This window comes from Chrysemys picta, chromosome 10, assembly GCF_011386835.1.
Source record: "Chrysemys picta bellii isolate R12L10 chromosome 10, ASM1138683v2, whole genome shotgun sequence".
Taxonomy (NCBI): Eukaryota; Metazoa; Chordata; order Testudines; family Emydidae; genus Chrysemys; species Chrysemys picta.
In genome coordinates, this window is record NC_088800.1 from 14759199 (window position 1) to 14786330 (window position 27132).

The following is a 27132-nucleotide window of genomic DNA, read 5'->3' on the forward strand; positions in this document are numbered from 1 at the left end:
GAGCCCAGGCTGCTGCGTGAGGGAGAATTTGCAGGAGAATCGAGGTCTCTCCTATTCCCGGAGGTTAGGGTGACCTGATGTACCAATTTTATAGGGACAGTCCCGATTTTTGGGTCTTTTTCTTATATAGGATCCTATTACCCCCCGTCCTGATTTTTCACACTTGCTGTCTGGTCACCCTACCAGAGGTGCAGCAGAGTGTATGGGACAATAGAACCCGGCCCCTCTCCCGGCCACGACCTTGCCTGCAGGTGGGCAGGGACCCCAGACCCAAGGGGCTGCCGCCTCTGCAGGGTCCCGAACGCTCCGATCCAACTGCAGCCCTTGCCCGAAACAGGCGCCCGGAAGCCCCGGGGAAAGGCGCTGGGGAACCGGCTCCACGCACTGGGAAACAACTTAGGAAGGCGCAAATAGGCCGGCCCCGCCCCTTCATGCAAATCGCATCCTGCCCCGTGCCCGCTGAGCCAATAGGCGGCGGGGGGGCGGAGCGTGGCGGCAGGACTTGCCCGGGCATGTGGGAGCCATTGCAGCAGCTGCTTCCGGGAAAGCCACGTGTGGGGAGCCGGCTCGCTGGGTAAGAGATGCGGGGGTCCGGCCGGGGACAGGGAGCGGGGGGGCGCCCCAGTCGGGAGGACTGGGCAGAAGGAGGGGGCCGAGGGGCTTGTAAGCAAATGATCTCTCCTGCTATTCCTGTTTTAGTCCTTCCGTCCCAGGCCCCTGCCCAAGGTAGAGCTGGCACCGCAGAGCCAAGCTAGTGGGCTTGGGATAAGCGCCAGCCATGGTCGTGCTAACTTCTCCCCCCCCCTTACCGTCTTGTGGCCGTATCACTCCACTATGCCTGGGGTGGTGCTGGCGCCCCGGCCCGCTTTATGACTGCTGCAGGCTCTGAATCACGGGCCCCGCCCTGTCCTAACAAGGCCTGACTGAGTGACCAGCTATGGTAAACCCTGTGACCCGAAGGAGAACTCTGTGTAGCTCGTAAGCTTATCTCTGTCACCCACAGAGGTTGGTACAGTAAAAGATATTACCTCACCTACCTTGTCTCTCTGATATCCCGGGACTGACATGGCTACAACAGGGCTGCATGTGATAAACCCCAGGTGGGCACATCATGTGCTATCTCCACTCACCTGTGGGAATGGGATAAGCCCTCTCAAATCCAGGCGAGGAGCATCTCTACTTACCAGGCACTGACTAACCCTGCGTTGTGGGTATCTTTGGCAGGATGCCTTCTGGCCAGGGTCTAACGCCAGGTGTTGTGAGCACAGTGAAGGCCTGTGAGGTGAGGCAGAAGGGGGCCGATGGCCGGTTTCTCGCGTACTCCAGCACCAGATGGGATCTGTGCTGTCCTCGCCCCAAAGCCCACCTGGCTCGCAGAGCAGATGTGGAAGATCGTGGCTTTCTGCAGAGCCAGAATAAAAAGAAAAGCCGGAAGCACCAGCGGTTTATGGAGCGCAGGGCTCTGCTGGAGCAAAGGGGGCTGTTGAGACCCAAATTGGGACACGGGACTGAGCCAATGGCATTCACGCCATCCAAAGAGGGCCTGTTAAACAGGGAAGCCAGCAGATGTGGCCAGTCAGCCAGTGAGGATGTATCTTTCGTGAATAATCAGTCTGTGGGGAAAGTCCATGTAAAGCTCAAGCGGGCTCTGTTGCAGGCTCTGCCAGTCTCTCCGGAGGACACAGCTGAGCAATGCTCCTTTTCACTTTCCCAAGACTCGGAGAGCAGGTTACCTTTGCCTGGCAGTTCCAACTCAGGCAGAGTTTCCTTGTCCCGCTCACTGCAGAGACCTGGGAAATGCGTGGCCATTGACTGTGAGATGGTGGGCACAGGCCCTGGCGGGAAGCTGAGTGAGCTGGCGCGATGCACGGTGGTGAACTACAATGGAGATGTAATCTATGACAAATATATCCGGCCAGAGCTTCCCATCGTGGACTACAGGACTCGCTGGAGTGGGATCACCAGGCAACACATGCAGAACGCTACCCCGTTCAGTGCTGCACAGAGAGAGGTAAACAAGAGGTGTGGTGTGTGTATCTGTACAGTCTGAACAAGGGCTAGATTTTATCCCCTCTTTGGGCAGCTGTCTATGCACTGCTCTGCTGTCGCTGTCAGAACAGCCAGTGGGTCTTAGAACAACCAGTCTGTCACCTGCCCCCTTCCTTCCAGGCTTTCCCAGGAGATATTAGAAAAGCAGCATGGTCTAAGAGCAGGGGTCGGCAACCTTTGGCACGCGGCTCGCCAGGGTAAGCACCCTGGCGGGCTGGGCTGGTTTGTTTACCTGCTGCGTCCATAGGTTTGGCCGATCGCAGCTCCCACTGGCCACGATTCGCCATCCCAGGCCAATGGGAGCTGCAGGAAGGGCGGCCAGCACATCCCTCGGCCTGCGCCACTTCCCGATGCCCCCATTGGCCTGGAGCGGCGAACCGTGGCCAGTGGGAGCCACGATCGGCTGAACCTGCGGACGTGGCAGGTAAACACACTGGCCTGGCCTGCCAGGGTGCTTACCCTGGCGAGCCGCGTGCCAAAGGTTGCCGACCCCTGGTCTAGAGACATGAATGTAGGACTAGGAGCCAGGAACTCCTTGTTTCTAATCCTTGCTCTGAAGCTGGCTTGCTGTGTGTCAGCTTTGAGGTGAGAGATTCTGTATCTCTGTGCGTCTTTCCCCCCAACTTTTCTCCCCCTTCCCCAAATTTCCAGCCTGCCCTGAAACCAGAGGATGCTTTGGAACTGGCCTTCTCTGGGAAATGTAGCCCTGCTTCTTCCTTGATTGTGATTGGATAGCTCTCACTGGGCAGTTGGGATCTGTGACATCAGAGAGGTATGACTAGTTGTGGGGTTAGATAGAGCGGGAGAAACCAAAATCAGTGCAAGGAAGGACTTCTAAATCCCTCTTTTACTCCCGCTGTGATGCCCAACTAACCACCTCTGACACTTCCAGATCCTGAAGATCTTGAAAGACAAGATTGTGGTGGGACATGCCATCCACAATGACTTCCGAGCCCTGAAATATTTTCACCCCAGAAGCCGGACTCGAGACACCAGTCGAATCCCTTTGCTGAACCGGAAGGCAGGACTCCCTGTGAAAGTCAGTGCCTCTCTCAAGAGCCTGGCAAGGCAGCTGCTCCACAAAAGGATTCAGGTAAGGGGCCTCCTGGGAATGGAAAGCAGGATCTGGGGAGTTCTTAACCCCTTCACTGCTGAGATGGCTAAGGCTGCAATTGGATCTGTGTGGGCAGACCCAATGGGAGACCAGGTGGGCATAAGAGTCTGCATGTGAGAGGCAGGATGGTCTAGTGGTTAGGGTACAAGCTGGGAAGTGAGAGACCTGGGTTCAAGTCACTGCTTCATCACAGACTTCTTATGTGACCTTGGGCAAGTCATTTAGTCTCTGAGAACCTCTGTTCCCCATCTGTACAAAGGGGGTGATAGCACTGCCCTGCACCACTGAGGTGGGAGGGTAAATCCATTAAAGATTTTGAGGTGTTCAGGCCCAAATGGTCAGAGATATTTAGGCATCTAGCTCCCCTTGACTTCAATACCTCTGGGCCACAGATACTGCGGTGATGGGGGGGGCCCAGAAATTACTTCAAACAGACCGATGTGCGGATCTGATTGCAAGATGGAGGCCTTGGTGTGTTCGAAGCCCAACAGAAACCGATTCCAACACACATCAGACTTGCATCTGAAGAAGTGAGGTTCTTACCCACGAAAGCTTATGCTCCCAATACTTCTGTTAGTCTCAAAGGTGCCACAGGACCCTCTGGTGCTTTTTACAGATTCAGACTAACACGGCTACCCCACTGATACTTGATTCCAACACCGTTTATCCACTGGAGCAACAGCAAGTTTTGTTGGGAGCTTGGCTCTGGGGCCTTCACTAGCCCTCTGCTCTAGCGTGGCCTTTTCTCTTTGCCCTCAGGTTGGCCAGAAGGGACACTCGTCGGTGGAGGATGCTCGGACTTCCATGGAGCTTTACAGACTGGTGGAGGTCCAGTGGGAGCAGGAGCTTGCCAGCAGCCACCCCTCCAGTCCCCCTCGCACTCCTACGGACAGCTGCACAGACAGTGACCACTACATGGAGGACCAGTACTGGCCTAAGGACCTGAATATAGACTGCAAATGAAATGCTCAGTCTCCATCTTCTCCTTGAGGGTTTCCCCTCCCAATAGAGACATTTTCACGCCTTCAGCTTTTAAACTGAGATCAGCTGTTCGCTCCTATTTAATCTTTTTCCCCCTCAGGGTTTGCTCCCCCAACATTGCAGCTTGGTGGTGGTGCATGAGAGCCTGAAAACGACACTGGTCAATCCAACTGCGTGGCCCAAGCTGGACAAAAAGCAAATGTAGGATGAGACAATAAGACTTCCAGCTTCATTAATTTGAGTGTTCGTAAGAGAGGGAAATTAACCTCCCTTCCCCCACCACCCCCACATTCTCACTTGTCAGTGCCCTATGATACCCTTCCCCTGTTTGAACACTAGAGAGAACTAAGATGAAATGTGCCTTTCTTTGGCTGCTATGGAGCCTGCATTGGTGCCCTGGTGGCCATCAGTTACACTGCAGAGCATGACTGGGGAGTCTTGGTTGTGTAGTAGGTACAGAAAGAGGGAGGGGTAGGAGAGTAGCAGGTGCAGACCCTCCAATGGCATGGAGTGCTGTTAACTAAAGAGAAGTTCTGGGACTTTGCTCCCTACTTCCCACCACAGATTAGTTTACCTGGAAGGTGCAGGCAGCTGTTTATCTCTTTAGAGCCCTGCCAAAAGGCCCTTACACCTAAGGCAAAGGAAATGTGATTACACTTGTTTCTCAACGTCCGGGTCAAAATGTGGCTGACGTTGCTGGGCTGTGGGAGCTCCCAGTTCTGCGACAGAGATGACACGAGGTGTTCCTACACTGCAATAAAACCCATGTGGCTGGCCTGTGTTAGTCTACTCAGGCCCGGGGGGCTAGAAAATGGCAGTGCAGCTGTTTGGGTTTGGGCCCATGACCTTTAGGCCCTAATTCCCAGTTGTTCCATTTCAGTCCCAAGTGCAAGACTGGAAGGAGACAAAGGTAGCTCTAAACCATTTTTATGCTCCCCAGACTCCTGGGACGGCATGGGCTGCCTGACTGTCGATTAGCGCACAGGGCTGCTGTCACTTTCACGGGCTACCCAAGGCTGTAAAGCAACAAATAATGGGGCCCGGAGATCCAAGTTGGGATGAAATGCAATGTCCTGCTTTTTAGGCAGCTTTGCAGTGGGTTTGACTTGACAGAAAGCAAGACTTGGCCCCTCTTTGCACAGCTTGGGGCTCCTGGATTAAAATCCGTGACATGCCTGGCTCCTTTCAGTACTTGCCACCCATGCTCCTGTGCTGGTTATATCAGATGTAAATCACCTGGACAGATATAAGGATAATTTCTCTAGGCTGCCCCTTATGTCCCACTGCACTTTAACAGGATGGATGTGTGATTTCAATGTTGTCTTGTCCCATCCTTCTGCTCTGTTTGAAACTCTGGGACTTTAAATTCAGAGCGATTATGGGGCTCCACCACAGTCTGTGTGTGTTGCCCCTGGGGTCTGTATTTGGGATCTTCCTTGGCTAGTGGGCATCTAATAGATTTGGAGCTGGGAGAGGGGAAGCTCTCCTTATGTCCTCCCACAGAGGGGGAAAGCTGCAAACTCCCCTTTCCAGGGGGAAATGTTCCACTCCTTGCAGAATATGTACATCATGCAGAGCTAGGACCATGCAGGGCAGGGCTGACCCTGCCTGCTAATCAATTTTGGTTCTGAGTTAATGGACAACTGCACTTTGAAATGATGCAGTGGGATATCCACCCAGTAGGTTCTAACAAAGGTTAATGCCATGCTGCTGTATAGAATTGTGACGTGCATTCCCCTCTGCCCCAACCTTCCTTCATGTGCCTATCTTTTTAAGTTTTATATGACCTTTGTATGCATATCACTGAGCTTTGAGCCTGCATCACTGCCTCTTCATGGGTTGAGTGAAAGGATCAAAGGAGTGGGAAATGCTTCAAATCTGATTTCTGTGATCGCAATCAGCTGTATGGTTTAAAAGGCTACATGTTTTTCTGGCCGAACTAGAGTCTCCCTGGTGAGGACTCTGAATTAACCACCAGGAAATCCCGGGCAATGCATTTACCTCCATTCTAACCTGCCTCAGGTGGTTGTGTTATGCACAAGGCTGAGTAACTTTAACTATCTCCAAGTGCAATGATTGTGGAACTGCTCTGCCTGGTGCTCTATGACTGTTACAGATGAAACTCACGCATAGAAATAAGCCAGCGTTGTGTAGTTAACTGGCTTTTAGTGAGCCATTGCCAGTCAGAAAGCTCTGTCTATATGCAATAGCCTAAGGCCAGTTCATACCATAACCTGTGGGGGCCAGTGACAGCCATGGTGTTGAGACTGCGCTATGCTAAGAGAACTTGACTTTTGTTCTCCTCCCCCTAAATGTTTAATTGTTTCAGGGGAGATAGAATTTGTGGGAAGAGGAAGGGGTACCAGGATGACCATAGGTCTTACATACTTTTAACCATTGAGTTGTGATATATTGCTCTGTGGCTGATGGCTTCCTTTGTTCTTCTGTCACTGGTTTTGTCTCCTTCTGGGGCAGTGTGAATATATAGGGTGGGAACCAGCCACCTTGCCTCGGCTCACACTCCTTTCTGCTCAGCGATGCTGTGTTTGAAGAGAAGCGTGCCTGTATATACTTTCTGTAGTAACAGGCCAAGGAGAAAGCAGATAGTCCAGCTATGGGGTCTTCCTGCCAGTTTCATACTTGTCCCCACAGTCTACGCTGACCAGTAGGAAAAAAGATTCTAGCCTTCGCTTTGAGGATGCTCCTAATGAAAGTGCTGCACTATGGTCTTCCTGATGTGCAGTCTCACAGGCTGAGACAGTGTGAGGTTTCCCTCATTCAGTTCACACCATGGTGGTTTAAAGTGGTCCCAATGAAACAATAAAACTGGGAGAAATTCAGAACCCAACTTCATAGCCTCTTGAGTGAGGAGCTCCCTGTCCCCGGCACCAGGGTTGTGGTGAACAAACAAAACCCAGAGTCTCAACTCTGTATCTCTCTCTAGAAAGAGCGTAAAGTGTGTAGTTTAATGCTAGAGGTTTAAAATGAAATATTTATATAATATATTTGTCAAACTGAAACTTACTGGTGAAAACCTGTGTTTGTCTTGATTGGGCCAGGGTGGGGTAAGGAGTGAGGTTTCAGAGCATTTGACAGTCACCAATCCAGGCACTGCCTGAAGTGCATAGAATGTAAAAACTGACTGCAAACAGTTCTCTTAAAACACATCGCTTTCTATGTAGGGACCAAATCAATAGAAACCTTAATTTAAAATGCTATTCAAAGGGGGGCCTCTGGGGAGGGAATTCCCTGCCTCTGAGGTCATCTGCTCTGAGTGCTGCTTGGTGTATGCCCCATCCCAAACACCTAGGACCTGACTATCCTCAAGACAACTTTACAATGGATTTCCCCCCCTTTAGAAGGTAAGAATACACCAAATAAATGTTCTGAAGATGAGAAGGGCCCGAGAAGTGCTAAGTATTTTCAGCTGTTCTACCTCAAGGACAGGACAAACCAATAAAAGGTGTTTAAAGAGACTCCACACCTATTCTGGGAGGAAGTGCTTCCCACACCCTAGCCTGGCTTTCTTCACCTTGCAGACTGAAGCTGGCTTTCACAAATCACACTCGTGCTTTAAAGAGAAGGAGCATCTTGCCAGAATCACTGCCATTGATGCTCATAAAACAAAACAAACTGCCTTGATTGCATGTCATAAGAATGAAGTGAGTTTTGCAAGGGGCAGGAGGCTTGCTCAGCCTTATTTCCCCGAAGCTAATCATGTGAGTCATACATATTTGGTAGGATAATTTTACTTAAAATACACTATGGTTGGTGTTCTGAATGAAGCTGCATCTTTGCCTGCCCTTCCCATCTACCAGAAAAGTGCTTTGCTTAAAGGAAAACTGAAGTCATTTTGATGACAGCATTAGATTAGTGCAGAAAACTGAACTTAAATCAGAATATGGAAGGTGAACGAGGCAGGCTCAGTGCTTCAGCTATAAATACCTGCAAATATTTCAAGATCTCTATTTATATGAATTGGGAACCATTATGAGTCCTGGAGGATGCTATCAAAATGATAATTCCACTATGAAAAACAAAAATGAGAAGGGGGGGGGGGTAATGTTGCAAAACAGGATTTGTGACTCTCTGAACAGTGGTGTGGAGTGACAGGTTATGGGGGTTTTGTTCACTTTGCCACAAACACTTGTGCAAATAGATTTTTGTTCACAGAAACGGGAGGGAAACAGCTCGTCTTTGTGCAAATACCTGTGTTTGCACATCAACAAAGGGATGTGTATGTCAATACAAGAATTCACTGTTCAAGCCAGAAGTGCTTGCTCCAATCAGAGAATGCAAACACTGCCATATGATTGAGGTGACCAGTTACCCATCACTAATTGTGACTAATCAGAGATAGTTGAAAGAAATAGCCTGCAGCAGGTTATTCACAAACTGAAATCGTCTGTAACATGACAGACTAGCATGTATACATTTACCAAACTGTTTGCAGACAACTCAGCATCAGGAAAAAGAGGGCTACTTTCAGACATTTTTTGGAGTACTTTACCTGGCACATGGTGTTAGATGCCTTAAAAATCCCTACAACACGGATCTCTCAAGACAGAAAGATCTGAGCTGCAGTGCCATGCACCCTGCACCGACCTCCAACTTTTCTTCTCTGGCTGCAGAAGATTCAGAGGGAGCCTGGAGACTCAGAAAACCCTCGAAAATCTTACAGAATTTGTCTAAAAAGAGCTGTGAAGATCTGCTGCTCTGGCTGTGGTTCTTGAGTTCCTTTCTTAGTACAGGTCACCAGCCTTGAGCTGGTGCTGCTACCTCCATTATTTCACTTTTTAATAAACAGCTCGGATGTTTTAAAGACATCCTAGTGATTTAACTATATTTTACATTGCATCACGGGGATGGAAAATAGTTAATGCTCCATTGCAGTTTTCCTTTGAAATTTGTTAACTCAAACTTCAGTTTCAATGTTTTTGGCATGCTAAGGTAACCACTGTTGCCAAAGTTAATACACTGAGTAGGTGTCTGCCTTTGGTTTGACGTGGAAGTTTAGTGTGTCAGTTAAATCAATGACCATTAACCGCAGGGCTCCAAGGGTGTTAGGAGCCTCAACCAACAGGCTGTCCTGTTGATGCACTAAAAGGTGCCATGTTATCACCCAGGTGCATGCAGGAGAGATGCAGCTAGTTTCAAACTCGGTGATTTGTTCATCACTTATATTTGTGTTCTTTTCCAAGAGGGACTGTGGAGAGGATTTATCTTTAAACCTGTTCTGATTTCACCTCCTCATGCTAATTGCAACCTATTTGCTACAAGGAGGGAAAGTGCAAATACACAATAAATGAGTTTGGGGAGGGGGAATGGAGGGTACAACAGATGCGGCGGGCAGAGTAGGCTGATTGGAAATGGCGTTATCTTGTGAGTCTTCAGAAGATTGGACTCTTTTCTGCTTTAAAGTGACTACCCGTGAAGTCCTGGCCCCATTGAAGTCAATGGGAGCCTTGCCATGAACTTCACTATGGCCAGGATCTCACCCAAACTGTTTGCTTATGCGGATCACAGGGTCGCTGTGTGCGTGAGGGAGAGATTGCAGGCAGAGAGTAGCTGCTGCAGGAGAGAGTGCAGGCAGGTAGCCAGGTAACAAGTTGGTGAGCACATAGTCTCCCTAGCAACTTGCTCTTGGCTCCACCTGGGCATAATTAGACCAGAGCTGGAAGAGAGAGATTCTCTGGGAAATTACAGGGTCTCTAATTCATCTGGCAACAGATAGCAGAGTTTCAATTGGGGGAGATTTAAGAGTCATGGCCAGCACCCCATGGAGCTCTACAGTGAGGCTTGCAGCTGTGCTTCCCTCTTTCAATAAAGAGGCACAGCACACAGATAAAAAGTGCCAGCATGACGGGCTTCACCTTGAGATAACGAGCCTCTGGGCTGGCCCGAGCTAGAGCGTATTAACTCATCGGTGGCACTGCCAGCTCCCAAAATTCAAAAACCAGAAGTCAGGCCCCCCAGATCATGGAATTGGCTTTAAAAATGTTACAATTTTTTGAAATGGGGGTTATTTTTGTTTGCCTTGTGGTTTTGAGCCTTCGGGGAGTGCTTCGGCTTCAAAATGAGACCCTTCTCCACAACCAGGAAAGCTAATAACTTTTTGTAGTGAAAGCTGAGATTTTCACATACTCACTTGCTTCCAGGAGCTGGAGCTTTAAGTACCAATAATTGAGAGAGCTGGCAACAATGCTTAAAGTAGCATAGATAAGGCTGGCCCTACGTAGGTTATAAACTCCTTGGGGCAGGCAGTGTGTCTCCCTCTGTTTGTACAAGGTTCAATAAACAATCTGCTGGTCTCTTGAATGCTCCACTCACAAGGTTGTTGTCTGAACTGAACAACACCCGGGGGAACCACCTGTGGCAAATAATTCTGCCCTGGCCCCTGCTTGGGTATAGATAAGATCAGCTAACAGGGTGTTCCCATTTCTAGCCTGTACGATCTTTGCTCTTGTAAAAATCCCCAAGCAACCAGTGTCTGCAGTGCAGCAGAGTAGTGGAGTGGGAAGGAGTCAACTAGAAACAAGTGTGTCTGACACTTTAGCTGATTGAAACCTTTGTTTCCTGGGAGACTGGCTGCACTGACTCTCACAGGTGGGGCCTTTTTGCATTTGTTCCTATCCAGTTTGCATATATTTAACTCTTTTTAAGCAGAAACTTTGCTTACCCTAAAAATGCTAAACATGCATTGGTTAGAACTAAGCTGTGCCCAGACTCCCAGCTGCTCTGAGAGGCCATGGGACACTGCTCAACTCCGGGACAGCAGGGCCATTTTTCATGTGGACAGGATTTCAAGGTCAACCAGTATTAGGGACTGTCTTTTTGTTCTGTGTACAGAGCCTAGCACAATGGGGTCCTCATGACTAGGGCTCCTCGGTGCTACTATAATACAACTAATTTAGGAGGGAAGGAGGCTGTTTAAGGTCTGTCCATAAGAGAAAGTGGTGGAGGGATGTCACAGTGTGATATAGTGGAGGAGTGGGCAGTGTGAGCAACCTGTTGGGGGCACAAGGCCTGCCAGGCGGGCGATGGCACCATGCAGCCTCCCGCTGAAACCCCGCAGCATTCCCACCGTGCCAAAGGTCCTCACTCCCGATGGCAGCGGGCTGCCTTTAGCGTGCCATTCTTTCCCTCACTCAGCCTCCACCCTCCTCTGCCAAGGGCCCTCTAGCAAAGGAGTCTCCGCTCCCCCACAAAGCTCAGGCACCCTCCACAGGCTGGGATGGGCCAAGGCAGGGTTACAAACTGGGATTAGTGCATTGGCAGTGCCGGTGTAGCTGTGTCAGTCCCAGGACGTTAGAGACAAGGTGGGTGAGGTAATGTCTGTTCTTCTTCGAGTGCTTGCTCATATTGATTCCTATTAGGTGTGCGCGCGCCGTGTGCACGATCACCGACGATCGTGCACGCGGCGCGCACACACCTAATTGGAATGGATATGAGCAACACATCTCGAAGAACAACAGTTACAAAGGTGAGTAACCGTTTTTATTGGACCAACCGCTGGTGGTGAGAGAGGGGGCCGAACTGGGGATGGGGGAGGAACTGGGACAAGAAGCAGAGCTGGCCTGGGCACGGAGAGGGAATGAAGGCAGGGCTGGGAGCAGAGCAGGGGTCAGAGCTGGGCTTTGGGCAGAGGGGAGCTGTGGGCAGAGCAGGGCTGGGTGGCGCTTCCTCCCTGCCCCTTATGGTGCTGGCCCGGGTCCTGCCGCGTGCCCCCCCCCCCAAACATTCCTCTGCACCCCTTTGGGGGGCATCCCTCACAGTTTGGGGACCACCGATTTAAATGATCTGCATGGGGGTCAGGGAATGTGCTGCAACTGTGTGGGTGGTGGGGACAGTGTTCATTTGGGGTGACCCCATAGAAAAAGATTCTCCCTCAGACAGTTACCTTGCTGCTGAAAAAGGGTTATATAGTGGGGAGTGTCTTGTCTGAAAAGTGCTGGTGTTTCCGACCTGGGGGAGAGACAGGGTCTTTCTGGCAGAGTGAAATGATGATTTTTGCTGCACGTGATTCTAGAGGGGTGTGGAACCATCACTGTGGTTTTACAAAGAGCTCCTGCAATGCCTTGGGTGTTGTTTAAGGGATTGAAGCACATTCACGCTCTCTCATGCTCACTGTAACACACACACACACATCCACACCCAGTCTGCTTACATTTATTGCACGTGCTGTTTTGTGTAATCTTTAAACCAGGCTGAAGATGGTGGAGCCTTCTGACATCGTGGCCCTGGACTGCGAGATGGTGGGCATGGGACCATTCGGAACGGAAAATGGATTGGCCCGTTGCAGCATTGTAGATTACTATGGCAACGTGGTCTACGACCAATTCATCCGACCAGAGGGTGTTATAACCGCTTTCAGGACCTCTGTGAGTGGAGTTCGCCCAGTGGACATGGAAGGAGCCACACCATTCAGGGTAGCCCGGGAACAGGTAAGAGGAATCACAATCCAGCCTTGTCCAAATAAAACACTTGGCCTTCTTGTTGGGCAGAGAGTGGCCTTCCTCTCTGAGTTCTGCCCCTGAACTGGCACCACGGCCTGGCTCTAGATTCATCGTCCGGTGCATGTGTCAATGCGTCACTGAGCACCCCCCCAGAGATATAGATTTCAGCTAGAAAACTAAAAGGTTGGGCCTAGCTGGTGGGGTGGTGAGGCTGACCGACCAGTTTGAGCACATGTTTATCCAATTTGTACAGTAACTATGTCAACGGGATCTGATGCTGGCTGCCAGATACTCTCTTGTCGCTGCTGTAGAAAAGCTAATGAGAGAAGAATCGTGGTGGCAGTGACTTGTGGGTTATTTACTTGTCTAGGGTCACTGCCAAAGCTGCCAGCAAGGTGGCTTGTGTTTCCATTAGTTCAGTTAAAATGGGATCCTGATCCAAAAGAGATTAAAAATAGATAAATGGAGCAAAGGAACAGGGAGCACGTGAAAGAAAATGCTCCCAGTAAACGAAGGTAGGTGAATGTGCTGTCTTTGTGGATGAGGGACTGATAACACTCTGTAGAACTCCAGGCTAGGCAAGCAGCCTTCCTCAATTGCCAATCCTCTCCCTACATTCCAGTCTTGGCTCACCCTGGAACAGAGACCGCAAGTCATACACCACCAGACTCATTGCATGTGGGTTACCAAACTGCCATCAGCCGGTAATGACTTTCCATCACTAAGGTGTTGATATTTTTCATGGAAAGATTTTGATTTTCAATGTTTAATGCATACAAGGTATTTTTATCAAAATTAGAGCTCCTCCCTCACAGAGTAAACCCGTGATCTGATTGGTTATCCTTATCCTACCTGTTGATGATGACGATTATAAATTTGTATTCTAGTAGCACCTAGGAGTCCTAGTCATGGATGAAGTGTGTGCTAGGCTCTGTACAAACATAGAACAAAAAGACAGTTCCTAATGCTGGTTGACATTGAAGTAAGACTCTAGACCAGTGATTTTCAACCTTTTTTCATTGTGGATCTCTTAAAAAAAAATTTGAATGAAGTTGCAACCCCTTTGGAAATCTTAGACATAGTCTGCAGACCCCACGTTGAAAACCACTACTCTAGACCCACGCTGGTCATGGAAATTATTTTCACCCAGTAGTGTGGAAGCCAAAGTTGAGAATAGAGGAAGCTACAAACAGAGTCTTATGGATATGAGCACTTACAGACCCTCTGACTGATGCTGCATTTAAATAAGATGCCGACAAGAAAGGGAAAACATTAAGCAAAATAAGTAATGCAGAAATAATGATAAAATACCACACGCTAAAGAAATGGAATTGAAAGAACATTTCTAAAGTGCTGCACATTAAAATACCTCAGCGTAGGTGATGTTCAGATTTACAATTGTCTTGAGTATCAGATCTACTAGAAGGCACAGATTTTCCAAAGGGCCCAGCACCCACAACTGGGCCCGGGTTTTCGCTCATTCGTTGCTGTCGAGTGCTGAGCACTTTTTGGTAATCGGGGCCCAATTGTGGGTGATGAGTGCTTCTGAAAATATCACTTAAATGCATGTGTTTCTGTGTGAGGCAAACAGAAAATGTCAGAAGCCTTTGGCAAGCACGAGTCTTTGAGATAGGTGCATGCTGCACCTCTCCTCGTCTCTAACAAGCCCAAAGCCCCGGTTCTGAACAGTCCCTGGACTTTGGGAAAATCTTGACTATAATGACACAGCTAAGGCTCAACTGTCAACGCTTCTCTTGGCCTTTGGGGCTTTTGCGTGGTGTGAGTGTTGCTTCTCTGCCGCCTTTTCCAGATTTTACAGATCTTGAGACGCAAGCTGGTGGTTGGCCACGATTTACGTCATGACTTTGAAGCACTGAAAGAAAACATGTGGCGCTACCGAGTCTATGACACGTGCAATGACCGGCTGCTGAGAAAGGAAAGCGGGCTGGGAAACTCCAGGCGGGTCTCCCTCAAGGTCCTTTGTGAAAAACTGCTCAAGAAAAGCATTCAGGTAAGGAGGAAAATCACGCCAGGGCTAGTGGGTCGAGAGGGCTGTTACTGATGCCCAGCTGTAGCTGGTGAAAGGGGTGTGGTTTCCCGAGGACCCAGTCTGGCTGATGGAGCAGAATGGCAGGCTGGAGTATTTGCTATGAACAGCATTACAAATGTAGCCCCTTTGCTGCTTAGCAAATCATTCAAGAGCTAGTGTGGAGTTTCTCAGAATGTTCGTGAATATTCACCTAAGTTTCAGTGAATCGCTGTTTGCGTCAACTAGCTATTATCTGCATCGTTCTATCACCTAAGTCACATGGTGGTGTTTCTGCTCCCTGACTGGATGACTGAACACTTTTAAGCAAGAGGATGACAGGTAGTGAAAGTCTGGACCAATATCCATTATGCTAAATTTCATGTCACTTTTAAGGTTTGCAAATAAGTGGCTTTCATCCAAATACTCCTGAATAATGACTAATAGGAGCCCAGGAATCCTAGCAATGTGAACTCAAGGCTCTTATAAATTTTTTTTTGTCAAATTAGCTTTTCAATCAGCGGCAGTAGCAGGTAACTGACAAGCCTGTCATTGGAGTGAATTTTAACCAATGAGAGAAGGTGAGGTGACACAAAGACATTTACTTCTGTCTAGCAACAGCCATTCCCGGAGCCACATGTGACAATTCCAGCTGAGCTCTGCTTTCACATCTTTCTTATTGAGCTTTTTTCCCTTTAATTCTGTTAAAAGCCATTTTTCATAGAGGGGCACTTTGCAATTTGAATCCTATAATGGATCGTCCCCCTGACCTTATGTACATTCCTGGCAGCCTTCCCTCTCCCACAGGCGCTTGGATGTGGGGGAAGTTAATGGAACCATCAAGATATGCATATGCCTCCATCCCCGTCCTGCAATGAGCTCCGCTCCTATGCGGTGCCCCATTATTACACCTGCACACTCTTGTGTCTATGGACTTGCCCATTATTAGAGTCAGGGAGGCTGCAGGTTAGTGCAGGGGTCTGTCTGTGCAGAGCTCACTGCAGGATCAGAGCCTTGCTGAGTAACTGCATGATTTTATTGTTCCCCTTGTGCTTCCTTTCCCTTTTACCTCCTCTGTCTGTTTGCATCTTTCGCTCATTGTGCATGTCTGACTGCACCCTGTCTGGGGCAGGGACAAGGTCTCTGCTTGTTTTGCAAGGTGTCTAGATCATTCTTTGGGGGGCTGAAACATCAGCAGCAGCTGAGGGAGACAAGTGCTGATTCTGAGCTGGGAAACCCATCTCACGGGATTTGTCGCTAGTCACCTGTTGCTTCTGATTCCCTGGCTCTCCTGGTCCTCTGATGGAAGTGCTGGGCTATGGATTTTCCGATGCACCCAAGTAAACGCTAGCTCTTGTGGAGCTGTTAAAGTTTTATTTGTATGGGGCCTCCAGCAGGAGATAGTGAGGAGAGAATCTGGAGTATTTCACAATGCTCAATATGATTTTCTTTTTATCACCGTTCTAACTTTAAAAGGCTGGACAAAGAAAACCTCTCCTTGCGGTAACCCCAGATTCCCGAGACTAGAAATGGGAGCTATTTCTATTACAATAGCCCCTAGAGCAGGAGTGGGCAAACTTTTTGGCCCGATGGCCACATCTGGGAATAGAAATTGTGTGGTGGGCCATGAATGCTCACAAAATTGGGGCTGGGGTGCAGGAGGGGGTGCGGGCTCCAGGGTGGGGCCAGAAATGAGGAGTTCAGGGTGCGGGGGAGGGGGGAGTTAAGGGCTCCGGCTGGGGGTGTGGGCTCTGGAGTGGGGCTGGGGATGAGGGGTTTGGGGTGCAGGAGGGTGCTCAGGGCTGGGATCAAGGGGTTTGGGGTGCAGGAGGGTGCTCTGGGCTGGGATCGAGGGATTCGGAGGGCGGGAGGGGATCAGGGGTGGGGCAGGGGGTTGGGGTGCAGGGAGAGGCTCAGGGGTGCAGGCTCCGTGCGGCGCTTACCTCAAGCAGCTCCTGGAAGCAGCAGCCATGTCCCCACTCCAGCTCCTACACAGAACTGCGGCCTGGCCAATGGGAGCTGCAGGGGCGGCGCTTGGGGCAGGGGCAGCATGCAGAGCAGAGCCCCCTGACTGCCCCTACGTATAGGAGCTGGAGCGGGGCCATGCCACTGCTTTTGGGAGCCGCGTGGAGCGGCCCTCGACTCTGCTCCCCGGCTGGAGCAGGGCAAGCCCCAGACCCCACTCCCCAGCAGGAGCTTGAGGGCCATCTTAAAATGGCTTGCAGGCCAGATCCAGCCTGCGGGCCGTAGTTTGCCCACCCCTGCTCAAGAGGCTCCATTGTGATAGGTACAAACACGTAGTGAAGGACAGTTCCTTCCCTGACGAGTCTACTGTCTATTTAGACAAGACCGAGGAAGAAAGGATTGTAATCCCACTTTCTAGATGGGGAACAGAGGCACAGATTAAGTGGCTTGGCCAAGGCCACAAAGGGAGTCTGTGGCAGAGTCAGAGCTAGAACCCAGGCGTCCTGCGTTTCATCCCTTTGCCTTCGCCACGTGAACGGCCGCCTTCTTGTTTCTCTTGGGATTGCAAATTTGCAAACCTACAGTCAGTTAAAAATTAAACTCACAGGGGCCTTAATAACCTGCTTGGCCAGCAGGAGCAATAGGTGTGAGCTAAAAATGAATAGGCACATCTGCCACTCGCTTCGCGCTTCAGCTGCCGGTGTGTGTGAACTCCAGCAAAGCCCCACTGATTGGTTGCAAGGAACCATTTTCACCAATGAGAGGGATTGGTGTGGCCTAGCAACAGCCTTTCCCTAATGAAAACAAGCCACTTAAACATCGTGACTGTCTGCAGATAAGAGAAAATGGCAAGATCCCCTCAGAAAGTGCCCAATCCTGGGAGGCAGTGAGTTCCCTCAGCTCCCTTGGACGTCAGGAACTGAAGTCGATGGGAGCACTTGGGACTTCACAGACACAAGATAATGGAGGCAGAACCACTGATGCATCCTTCTCAGCACAGGAAGAAGTCTCCAGGCAGTGTAGAAAAGAAGCGAAAGCTGGTTGGCAGCTGTCTTGGTACAACACTGAAACTTGCGTGGCCCTGTGGGAGAAACGCATCTCTCTGAGCCAAAGGCCCACTCTCGATCAGAACACGTGCAGCCTGATGGATGAGGCCGAGGCCCAGATGACACTGTGATGGCAGAAAATGCCCAGAGAAAAAGAGAGTTCACAGGCCTGTAGGAGCTCAGGGCATGTCCAAGACACAGCCCTTGGTGGTTGTGGAATCAACCTGGGAGTAAGTGGGAACTGGACCAAATATTAGAACACCCAGCAACAGTCTGGGGGTTGCACTGGAGGTCATGGCCACCTTTTGGATAAGCAAATGATTGCTTGGCATTCCTGTCCCCAGGCCCTGGAAGTGATCGTATGGGACGCTCTTCATGAGAAGTAATCGCACTGATGAGCTGCGGCAGGCGACCCTTGCTAATAGAGCTGCCTTTGGGCCCTGTGCAGGAGAATCTCGGTTTTAACTTAAAACCGACAATTTCTAGTCCTTTTCCTTGTGCAGAGGTTTGAAAATGCAACTGATGTTAAACTGATGCAAACCAATGACTACAAATGAAAGGAATAGACACGCCGGCTCCACGCTGCAGCATTAAGCCGGAGAAGAAGGATCTAACAATCCTTTGCCTGCAAAACACCCCACCAATCCTCAGCCCGGCTCTGGGCACTGGCCTGTGATTGTCACAGGCAGAAACTGGTTCTGTTCGGAGGCAGCCAACCACAAATTGTTTCTGACCAGCCCCAAAATGCCTCGGCCAGCTCTGCTCATTACGATGTTCAGCTCCCTGAGTGCTGCCAGGGGAACTCCCCTCCTGTGTCCTGAGGGACCCATGTAGTCCTGCACCATGGATGCAACTCAGGAGCAGGAGAGGAGAGGGGCCAAGCTGCTGCTGTACAGAGTGGGGGGAGACTCAGTCCCCCTGACTCCCCACCAGCTGCCCCGCTGCCAGAGACTGCAGGACAATGCACCTGCCCCTGCTGTCACTGTGAAAACGGACGTTGGCAGCCACCTAGATGTAGCAGGGAGGGGAAGCATGGCGGGGGAAGAGGTGCAGGGCTGGAGAGCGTAGGGCAGGGACTGATGGTGCTGGGAAGGAGGAGAATATTTTGCTCACATCTCACTGAGGGCAGAGGAACGCTGTGGAAAGAACCCCTAATTCATGTTTTGGCACCACCGCTCTGAAGAAGAGCATTAAATATTGGGGAGGAGCTCCATGGAGTTTATGAACATCTGGGAGAACCGTCGGGCTGGGCCCTGGAATTAGGCCCAGGAGTCACAACCCTTAGACAAGTGTCTACTGTGCCATGGGTAGCATCAAGCTATTGTGGGGACAGCTGGGGGGAATCCTGCCCTGCCTCATCAGGATGTCTGCTCTTGGCAGAAACAACAGCCAACTCTGCACTGACTGGCACCTTTCTAAACACAGTAATAAAATAATCACAGTGTCACTCGGCCTGGCTGTCGAATGAGTGATGCATTCTGGGGACTGCAGAGGAGTTATTATGGGGCTGACGCGCTAATCACGGAGCTCATTTCTGTGCTCGCTACAGATTGTGGCGGAGACGCTGGAGCGCTGAGCTCCGGCGTGAGCTTGCTGAGAGCCAGCCCCATTTTGCAATCCCAGCCTGGCACCTTCTCTTCAGGCATCTCTGCCTGGAAATGGTTCTGCCTGGAATTGTATCATTATAGAAATGATACCGTGCAGGCAGCATTAACCTCCCTGGAAACCAGCATGGAAAATAGAAGTGTGGAGCTGATGGCTCCAAGGCGAGCAGATGGGAGGGCCTGGGACCAGCAGGCGAGAAGGCCACACTCTGCATACTAAAGGGCACACAGACTCCTACTGGGAGACTTTCTGGCTATTACCTCCACCCGCCCTGTATTTTCCTTTAGTAAAATCACTCTGGTCTGTTGGTGTTTCAGGTGAGTGCGGGGTTCTTGCAGGGAATGTTGCAGCATCGAAGGCCCCTTTCCTTTATCCCACCTCGTGATCAGAACGAGCACCCTCCCAGTCCTGAATATCAGGATTTTTCCACTCTTTGGGGAGCGGCTGGACACCATGAGTTCTACTCTCCCCTGGATGCATGTGTGTAATTCCCATTCAGGGGGCAGGTACCTGGTGCAAAGGGAAGAGAGGATAGGAGGACCCCTCCCAATCCAGTATAATACTGCCCTTGGTTTGTGTATGTGCCTGGATGCCACAGTGATCCCTCAGCCAAAGACGACACACAGCTGAGGGGCACCTCATTGTCAGCAGCGATGTCTTAGTAAAGCCTGGAATGGCCATCTGGAGACCTTGATCTTTCCAGGCTGGTTTTGCTTGCACTACATCACTTTTGGGGCCCTTCTTTTGTTTTACAGACTGACAGAGAGGGCCACTCCTCTGTGGAAGACGCCAGGTCGGCCATGGAGCTCTTCAAGTTTGCCAGGTCAAAAGGGGATGGATCCATTTAAGGGACTTCTTGCTTCTCTCGGTCTCATCAGTTCACACGTGCAGCTGCGCTGAAGGTTATGGGACGGGCTCCTAGTAACGTGTCCAGTGATGAGCTTATGGGCCGAGCGAATGTCCCATGTGGGTAGGGTGACCATATTTCCCAAGGGGAAAACGGGACACCACGCGGGGCTGGCCCAAGGGCCTCCCTCTCCTATGGGGCTGGCCCTAGGTGGTCGCTTGAGCCCCTGTCCCCATTCAAGGCTGGGGTTGCTGCTCATTTGAGCTCTGTCTGCCATACGAGGCTGTCGCTGCTCGCTTGAGCCCTGCCTGCTCCCCTGCCGCACGAGCTAGCGTTGGTGCATGTCCCCATCTCTCCCCTCCCCCCCTGCACATTCCTCTGTGCCACACTCCGCTTTTTTGACAAAAGTGGGCATTTGTTCCATTTGCTCTTGCCAACTGATCAAGTTGGCAAGAGCAAATGGGAGAAATACTCACTTTAACCAAAAAGTCAGGATGGCTTAAAAAAGAGACTGTCCTGGCCAATACAGGACATATGGTCACCCTACACATGGAGTCACTTTAACATAGGCTGGGTGGCACTTATAAAAGGGATCTGCATTTCATTTACTAAATGATTTTTAAAAATGAGAAACCATTGAACAACTGTCAACACTGCAGCCGGGCCTGTAGCAGAGGCCATGAAAGCCTGGCTTGGGTCAGCTGTTTCTACAGCTGGGAGTAGAGCCGACAGTGGGAGGGCTGCCCTTTTGCAGGGATATGACCCTTTTTCTGCAATATAAAACAACCACAATAATGCTCAAGAATCAGAGGGGTTTTGATCACCCCCTGGTGGCCTCTCATCTTGGATATACATGTAGAAATACAAGCTCGGTATGGATAATGAACCCATCGCATTAGGCTTGAGGCAACCAACCCATGGGTCCCCAGAGCTTCTGATATGGCCACATGCATAACTTAGGCTCCATGTGGAATAAAAGCTAGTGATCCTTAATGGCTGGTATAGGGACTAGTATGTAGTGCTAAAGAGTCTTGCGAGTATTTTGAAAGAAGTATAAAAATGTCTCCTGAGAACAGGGCAGCTGTGGTCTGAGGCTGGGAGTCAGGTGACTGAGTTCTCATCCCCAGCTCTGCCACTGAAACAGTGTTCCATGTTGGCCCAAATAATACCTGCGACAGCTTCTCCATCTGTAAAAGGGGAGGTAGGGAGTGATAATGCCGCTTGCCCAGCTTCGTGAAGCGCTTTCAGGTCTCTGGACACAAAATGCTATAGAAGTCTGATTATTGCTATAAATGAAGCGCATGGTCTTTGCATTGCAACACAATGTTTTGAATAAAAATAAAAGATGCTGTGAAAATCAAAATCTTAACCTCTCTGCTCCTTTGACTGGTCCCCCTCTTGACCTTATTGATGCAGGGGCGTGCAGACAGGCCCTGTATAAGAACCCAGACTGATAGATATTATCTGGTATATTGTTCATATGGATAGGGACAGAGCCTCCAAAGGTGCAAATGATCATAATTCCATTGTAGTCCATGGAACGATGACCGTTTTGCACCAGGGGAGGGTCTGACCCATAAATTACTACTTTCTTTCTCCCATCTTTTCTCTGTCTTTTATATATTTAGATTGTAAACTCATGGGGACAGGGACTGTCTCTTAGCATCTGTTTTTACAGTGCCTAGCACCAGGCATCTTTGAATTCTGGTGGGGCCTCTAAACATCGCTGCAATACAAATAACTAATAATGATAGATTACTGATAAGAGCAGCCGCAATAGGTGACTATTACACCCCCTGCATTGCTGAATACCCAGCCCTTCGTTACCCAGTCTTCTGTTTTATTTCTACCAGTTTAGGGATTTAGGGTCATGTTTGTAGAGTTGTTCACTAGGTGGTGCCCTTAGGCTGCTTATTTTTGTCTATATCATATCTCCCAGCTAACAGATGGGTATATCGTACACACCTCTGGCAGGCAGCGATTGAGTTGGCCGGGGAATGTTTAGGATGGTACAAATGTGTCTGAGCAGAGGGAGAAACTAAGCGAGCTGTAGTGGTTCACCGGGGGGGTGAGATGGGGAAGTGGGTTAAGGTACCAGCCTTTCACTTTTATGAAGACCCAGATTTGCACGTGACTTGGGTCACAAACAAAATGAAACTTGGTCATTCTTAGCCTAGTCCAAGGCTGGCCCCATTCAGCTGGGCCCAGTGGAATTTGGGAGCACGACCCAACCACCAAGCCACACCCCAGCACAGCTACAAACCATGCTTTTTGTACCTACAACTGGGCTAATCAAACTACTCCATACATGTTGGCCACAAGCACTTTGTTTAAAAACAATGATAACACTAAAACGGAAGTAACAACAGTGCTGGGATCACAGCTGGAAGATGCTGAAGCAGCAATATTATGCCTAATTTAGCATGAGATGCAACCAGGAGGGGGACAAATACTCATCTGGCAAGGGACTGTTCATTCCCAGGGGATAATTTGCAAAGGGAGGCACAAAGCACAAATGCTTTTTGGAAGCTTCACTCTTGGAGTCCCAGAGTCTTCATTCCCCTGCTTGTTTCCTGGCTCAGTAGCTCCTGACCCCTCCCTCAGACAGTTTCCCAGGGGAGAAGCTTGGGGATGCATCACTTGGGACTTGTAAAACTAGGTTAAGAGGGAACAATCTTGCATTGACTGGTGAAAGACTGGACTGGTGAGGATCTCATAGAGCAAATAGGGCTCAGCAGAGGTTTCCATCTTGTAACTTCTATGACTCTTCCTGCATTTCCCCAGTAGTCAGGTAGGACAGCAGGTGTTTTCAGCACCATCACCTGATGTTGCCCAAATGTCTCAGCATTTGAATTTTGCACCTTTGCCTCCATTTGGCTCATGCAGACAGACATTGAGTTGCTCAGAGCAGAAGAAGCAGGATTGCCCCATGGGTGAGGGTGCAGACACGATGTCCTGAACACAAGGAGCGGGATTCTCAACCTCAAAAAGCAAACGCCATCCACCGCCATCACTTTAAAAACCCAGGCGCCACATTGCTGACCTTTGGGAGGACTGTCACAGGAGGTTAAAGGAGCTAAGTGGCAATTTTAGCCTTGGCCCGAGACGATAATTGTTCACTTAAAAAATCTAATGAACAATAGGCAGGCGCGACGCCAGCTTTTCTGCCACCCTAGGTGGCGGAAGGTCCCGCCCCGAAATGCCACCCCCCACAGAGGTGGCAGAAGGTCCCGCCACCAAAATACCGCCGCGGTCGCCACCCCCCAAATTGTAGTGCCCTAGGCGACTGCTTAGGTCGCCTAATGAGTTGCGCCGGCCCTGACAATAGGGCAAGATTGCCAGTCTCTGTGAGGGAGGGGCTGCAGATTGGAATAGCAAGGGATGATGCAAGTCAGGGTTGTGGGACATCAGCTGAGCTGTGTTGGGATCCAGGGCTAGAATAGCAAGGAGTGTTGCAGGTCAGAGGTAGGGTATGTTTGCAATCCTGTATGGAGAAGCTTGGATGGTTACTGTTTCCATTCACTCTCCAGCTAACCAGTACTGAGAGCCTTTCATTTTTACTAGAGCCAACTTCTCCACGTTTTTAAAGGGAAAGCCACAGTAAACTGAGTGGCAAATTCCACTGAGAGTCATACCAGGTCGCTCTGTTGTGACATATCAGGGCATGTTAGTGTGCCACTTGATCCTCGTGTCTCTTAAAATAACAGAAAAGTGGAAAAGATCAAAGCCAGCACCACATAGAGCAACATTTGTTACCTTTTTAGGATGACATTAATATGTGGTTATGGTCAGAAAAGTCACTCTAAAAATGGCACCATGTTGCTGAATATATCTGCCCCTCAAAGCAATTTCTGAGTCATAACTGCTGACAGAAACGAGGTTTAGCTACTTTGGGCCCCGTACACCCAATAGAGATATGGAAAAGCCATATGTTGTCCCGACTTACACCCCATCCTAAAATCTCAATTCCTCTTGGTGAGTGATGTATGAATTAGAAAGAACTCGGCATGAGTTTCATTTACTAGATCATGCTGGCTGTTAGCGTTCTTGTTTTGACTTGTACAGTGGGCAAATTCAAGCTGGAAATCACAGAGGTTGACTTATGAATCGTTTGTTTCTGGTAGCAGCCAGAACATACTAGGCACTTTCTGAAGTCCTCACAGCCTGAAGGAAATAAAATGTTACTAACCCAATGGGACCCAAACCCATGAGCTTTGGCATATCAAACCATTGTCACTAATAAAGAGATGCAAAAAAGGCCAGGTGTCAGTTACAGCCCCCAAAGGGGAACAAAGTTTATGTAGGGTCATGCACAAGGCAGATTTTCTCACACTGAAAGTACCAGCCAGCCCAGACTCCTGCTGCTCAATTTAGTGATTTTGGGACTCGTCTCTGCCCTTCCCACTGTCCATGTAGTTTGTCATGTTGAAGACAAGATAGTAGATTACATGTGAAAAACAGAAAATGACAATTGCCACTGGGGCTCTTCGTTAACCTTTAAATCGACCACTATTAGAGATACGATTAACCAAACTACAAAATAAAATTTCAGACACCTCTTAAAATTATTCTCCAGCTTTGGAAAGATACACGCCAGTCCTGTGTCTCCTAGTGGGTACATTCTGTCCCCCGACGCTCCCACTTGAAAGCATATTCATCTCAGAATATAAGGCAGAACTGTTCCGTAGCGCAAAGAGGCCTACAAATAACTTTCTGCATTAAAATGGCTCAGAGAATCTCATTTTTATCCCACAAGTGCAGGTTAATAGATAATCTTGCAGCCAGGTCATATGCTATTGTACCTCAAATACCCAATTGTATATTTTCGTGTAGCTTGGCTATTTGGAAGCATCTAACATATAATTTCTTTTACCTTTATAAAAAATGCAATCAAACCTTTTCCAGTATGTACTGCATTTAGTATCAATGTGTTTTCTGTATGATGGTGACGCAATTTATAAAATATATTGGCCATGTATTTAGTAATATACATGGAACATAGTTTAAATTATTCCAAAGTTGGCTGCTTCCTAATATTTAAAATACTTGTGTTAACACAATACATTTTAAATATATATCAGGGCATAAAACCTATGCGGAATTTTATTCAAACAGGGGAATTTTGCATCTTTATATGGTGAAACCATTTTAAAGATGGCCTCATATTTTGAATGTCAGGAAAACTGACCAGTGTTGTGTATTTAGATGGGTTTTGTAAATGTGCAAAACATTCCACAGAGCACCATATACTCCTTGGAAAATATATATTCCCTCATGGAAATGTTTATGAAAGATTTGAAGGGCTTTGTAAGCTCAAAGAAAGCTCCCCGCCCCGCACTTATCCCAATCAACACACATTGAGTGGAAGAGCTGGATTCTCCCACACAGGGTGACCAGACAGCAAATGTGAAAAATCGGGACAGGAGATGGGGGGCAATATGACCCTATATAAGAAAAAGACCCAAAAATCAGGGCTGTCCCTATAAAATCGGGACATCTGATCACCCTACTCCCACAACATGAGAGACTGGAGGATTGTTCCTGAGAAGATACATTAGCACACAATTGGTGTGTCCCCAGTTCCTGGGAATTAAATCAAGGCACAAAGACTCCCTCCTAGGAAGTATGTGTCTGAATTGTATGAATCATGCCTGAACTGCTCTACGCACCCCATCCTCCTGCCACAATCCCCTCAGGCTGCTTTAGGCTTCCACTGCTCCCTCCCCCCCCCTCAAACTCCACTGCCTCCCCAACCAACCCTGCCTGCCCCCCCTCAGCTGCCTAAAGCTCCCACTGCCCCCCACAAACTCCTTCCTTCCCAAATGGGGTTCCACTCCCATTGATTTGTTGTGTTTCTTTGGGCAAGTCACTTCACTTCCATGTGCTTCCATTTCACCACCTCCAAAATGGGGTAATTATAGTGTAAAAGTCAGCAGTTCTCTAGGAGGTCCTGGCTTTCACAGTATAAGCCGGGGAATGGTCCCGCTATGGTGGGGAACTTTCCTGGCTTCTGCACTACCCCGGTGAAGTGGGCTAGCGAAAGGATCTGAGTCCTCACTCCCACTCCCTTTACCCAGAGGCCTCCCTGCCCTTGAGGGCTCCCCTTCCACTCTCCTGTCTGGCAGAGTCCTCGTAACCCCAACAAGGCTGGGCCCAGGATTCCTGGGGGGCTCAACCCCCAACCCTGCTGTGGTCACCTAGGACAGGGGCTAGGGTGTCCCCATTCCGGGGTACCCTCTCTGCACTGGGCACCTCCCTGACCCACTGATTATTCCATACAATTTAAAGCAAATACAAGTTGTTTAATTAACAATTAATCTAAAGAAGAGAATAAGGAAAAATGGGAAAGGTTAAAGGAAAACACATCACCCCGCTCTGTGGCAGGGAACATCACAAACAGTGTCTCTGGACATCAGGGCACTTCGCAGTCTGTTCCTTGTAGGTCCCAGATTTCCTTCTCAGGCCCTGGGTGTGCTGCAGGTATGCTGCGGGTTGGACACTTGCAATGGTGGTGGCCACACACCTCTGGGCTTTGAGTGGTGGGACCCTTCTTCCCATTGTCAGTCCCCCGTCAGGTTACGGTCCCCCTCCCAGTCGGACCTGCAAGGGCCCTTGGCTAGGGGTGTCTTTCTGTGCTGGGCCCTTTGCCCAAGGTCCCCCCTTGGCTGGCCCCACTTGCTCACCACACCTGGCTCTGTGGCTGCAGCTCTGCTCCCAGCACAGGATCTGCTCTCCCTGGGCTGCGTCTCTGGCTCTGTGGCTGCACCTCTGGCCCCTCTGGATCTGGCACAGTTCTGCTCTCCAGCTCAGCTTGGGCCCCTGCTTTCTCCTTAGCTCGGCCCCACTCAGTCTGACCCAGGCAATTCCAACTCACATGGAGGACGGGACCCACCCTGGCCTCCTGTCTCGCTGATTAGCCTGCCTGCCCTGTCAATCAGGCTGATCTGGAGCATTGGCCTCTCCCCATTGTTCCCGGGGACTGTCAGTCTCAGGCTCCTGATTTCCCATCGACCCCTCCCCTTTTAGTGGTGAGAGCTAGCCAA

The 27132-nt window shown here is 49.6% G+C and overlaps 1 protein-coding gene across 4 annotated transcripts; it reads left to right on the forward strand.

Moving 5' to 3' along the window:
• Nucleotides 1-415: 415 nt before the first annotated feature.
• Nucleotides 416-21452, forward strand: LOC103305710 (apoptosis-enhancing nuclease). 4 transcript variants are annotated; one of them, XM_008165427.4, is made up of 4 exons: nucleotides 416-574; nucleotides 1225-2011; nucleotides 2942-3142; nucleotides 3923-7164. In XM_008165427.4, exons 1-4 carry the CDS (start codon nucleotides 432-434, stop codon nucleotides 4124-4126), a joined length of 1335 nt encoding a protein of 444 aa, XP_008163649.3. In that variant the 5' UTR covers nucleotides 416-431; the 3' UTR covers nucleotides 4127-7164. The 4 variants fall into 4 exon arrangements, with proteins under 4 accessions (XP_008163649.3, XP_005294944.2, XP_042712590.1 ...); XM_005294887.5 differs by lacking the exons at nucleotides 1225-2011; nucleotides 2942-3142; nucleotides 3923-7164 and adding exons at nucleotides 12351-12588; nucleotides 14411-14611; nucleotides 19998-21452 and having other exon boundaries at nucleotides 439-574; XM_042856656.2 differs by having other exon boundaries at nucleotides 493-574; nucleotides 1787-2011; nucleotides 3923-4345.
• The last annotated feature ends 5680 nt before the right edge of the window (nucleotides 21453-27132 follow it).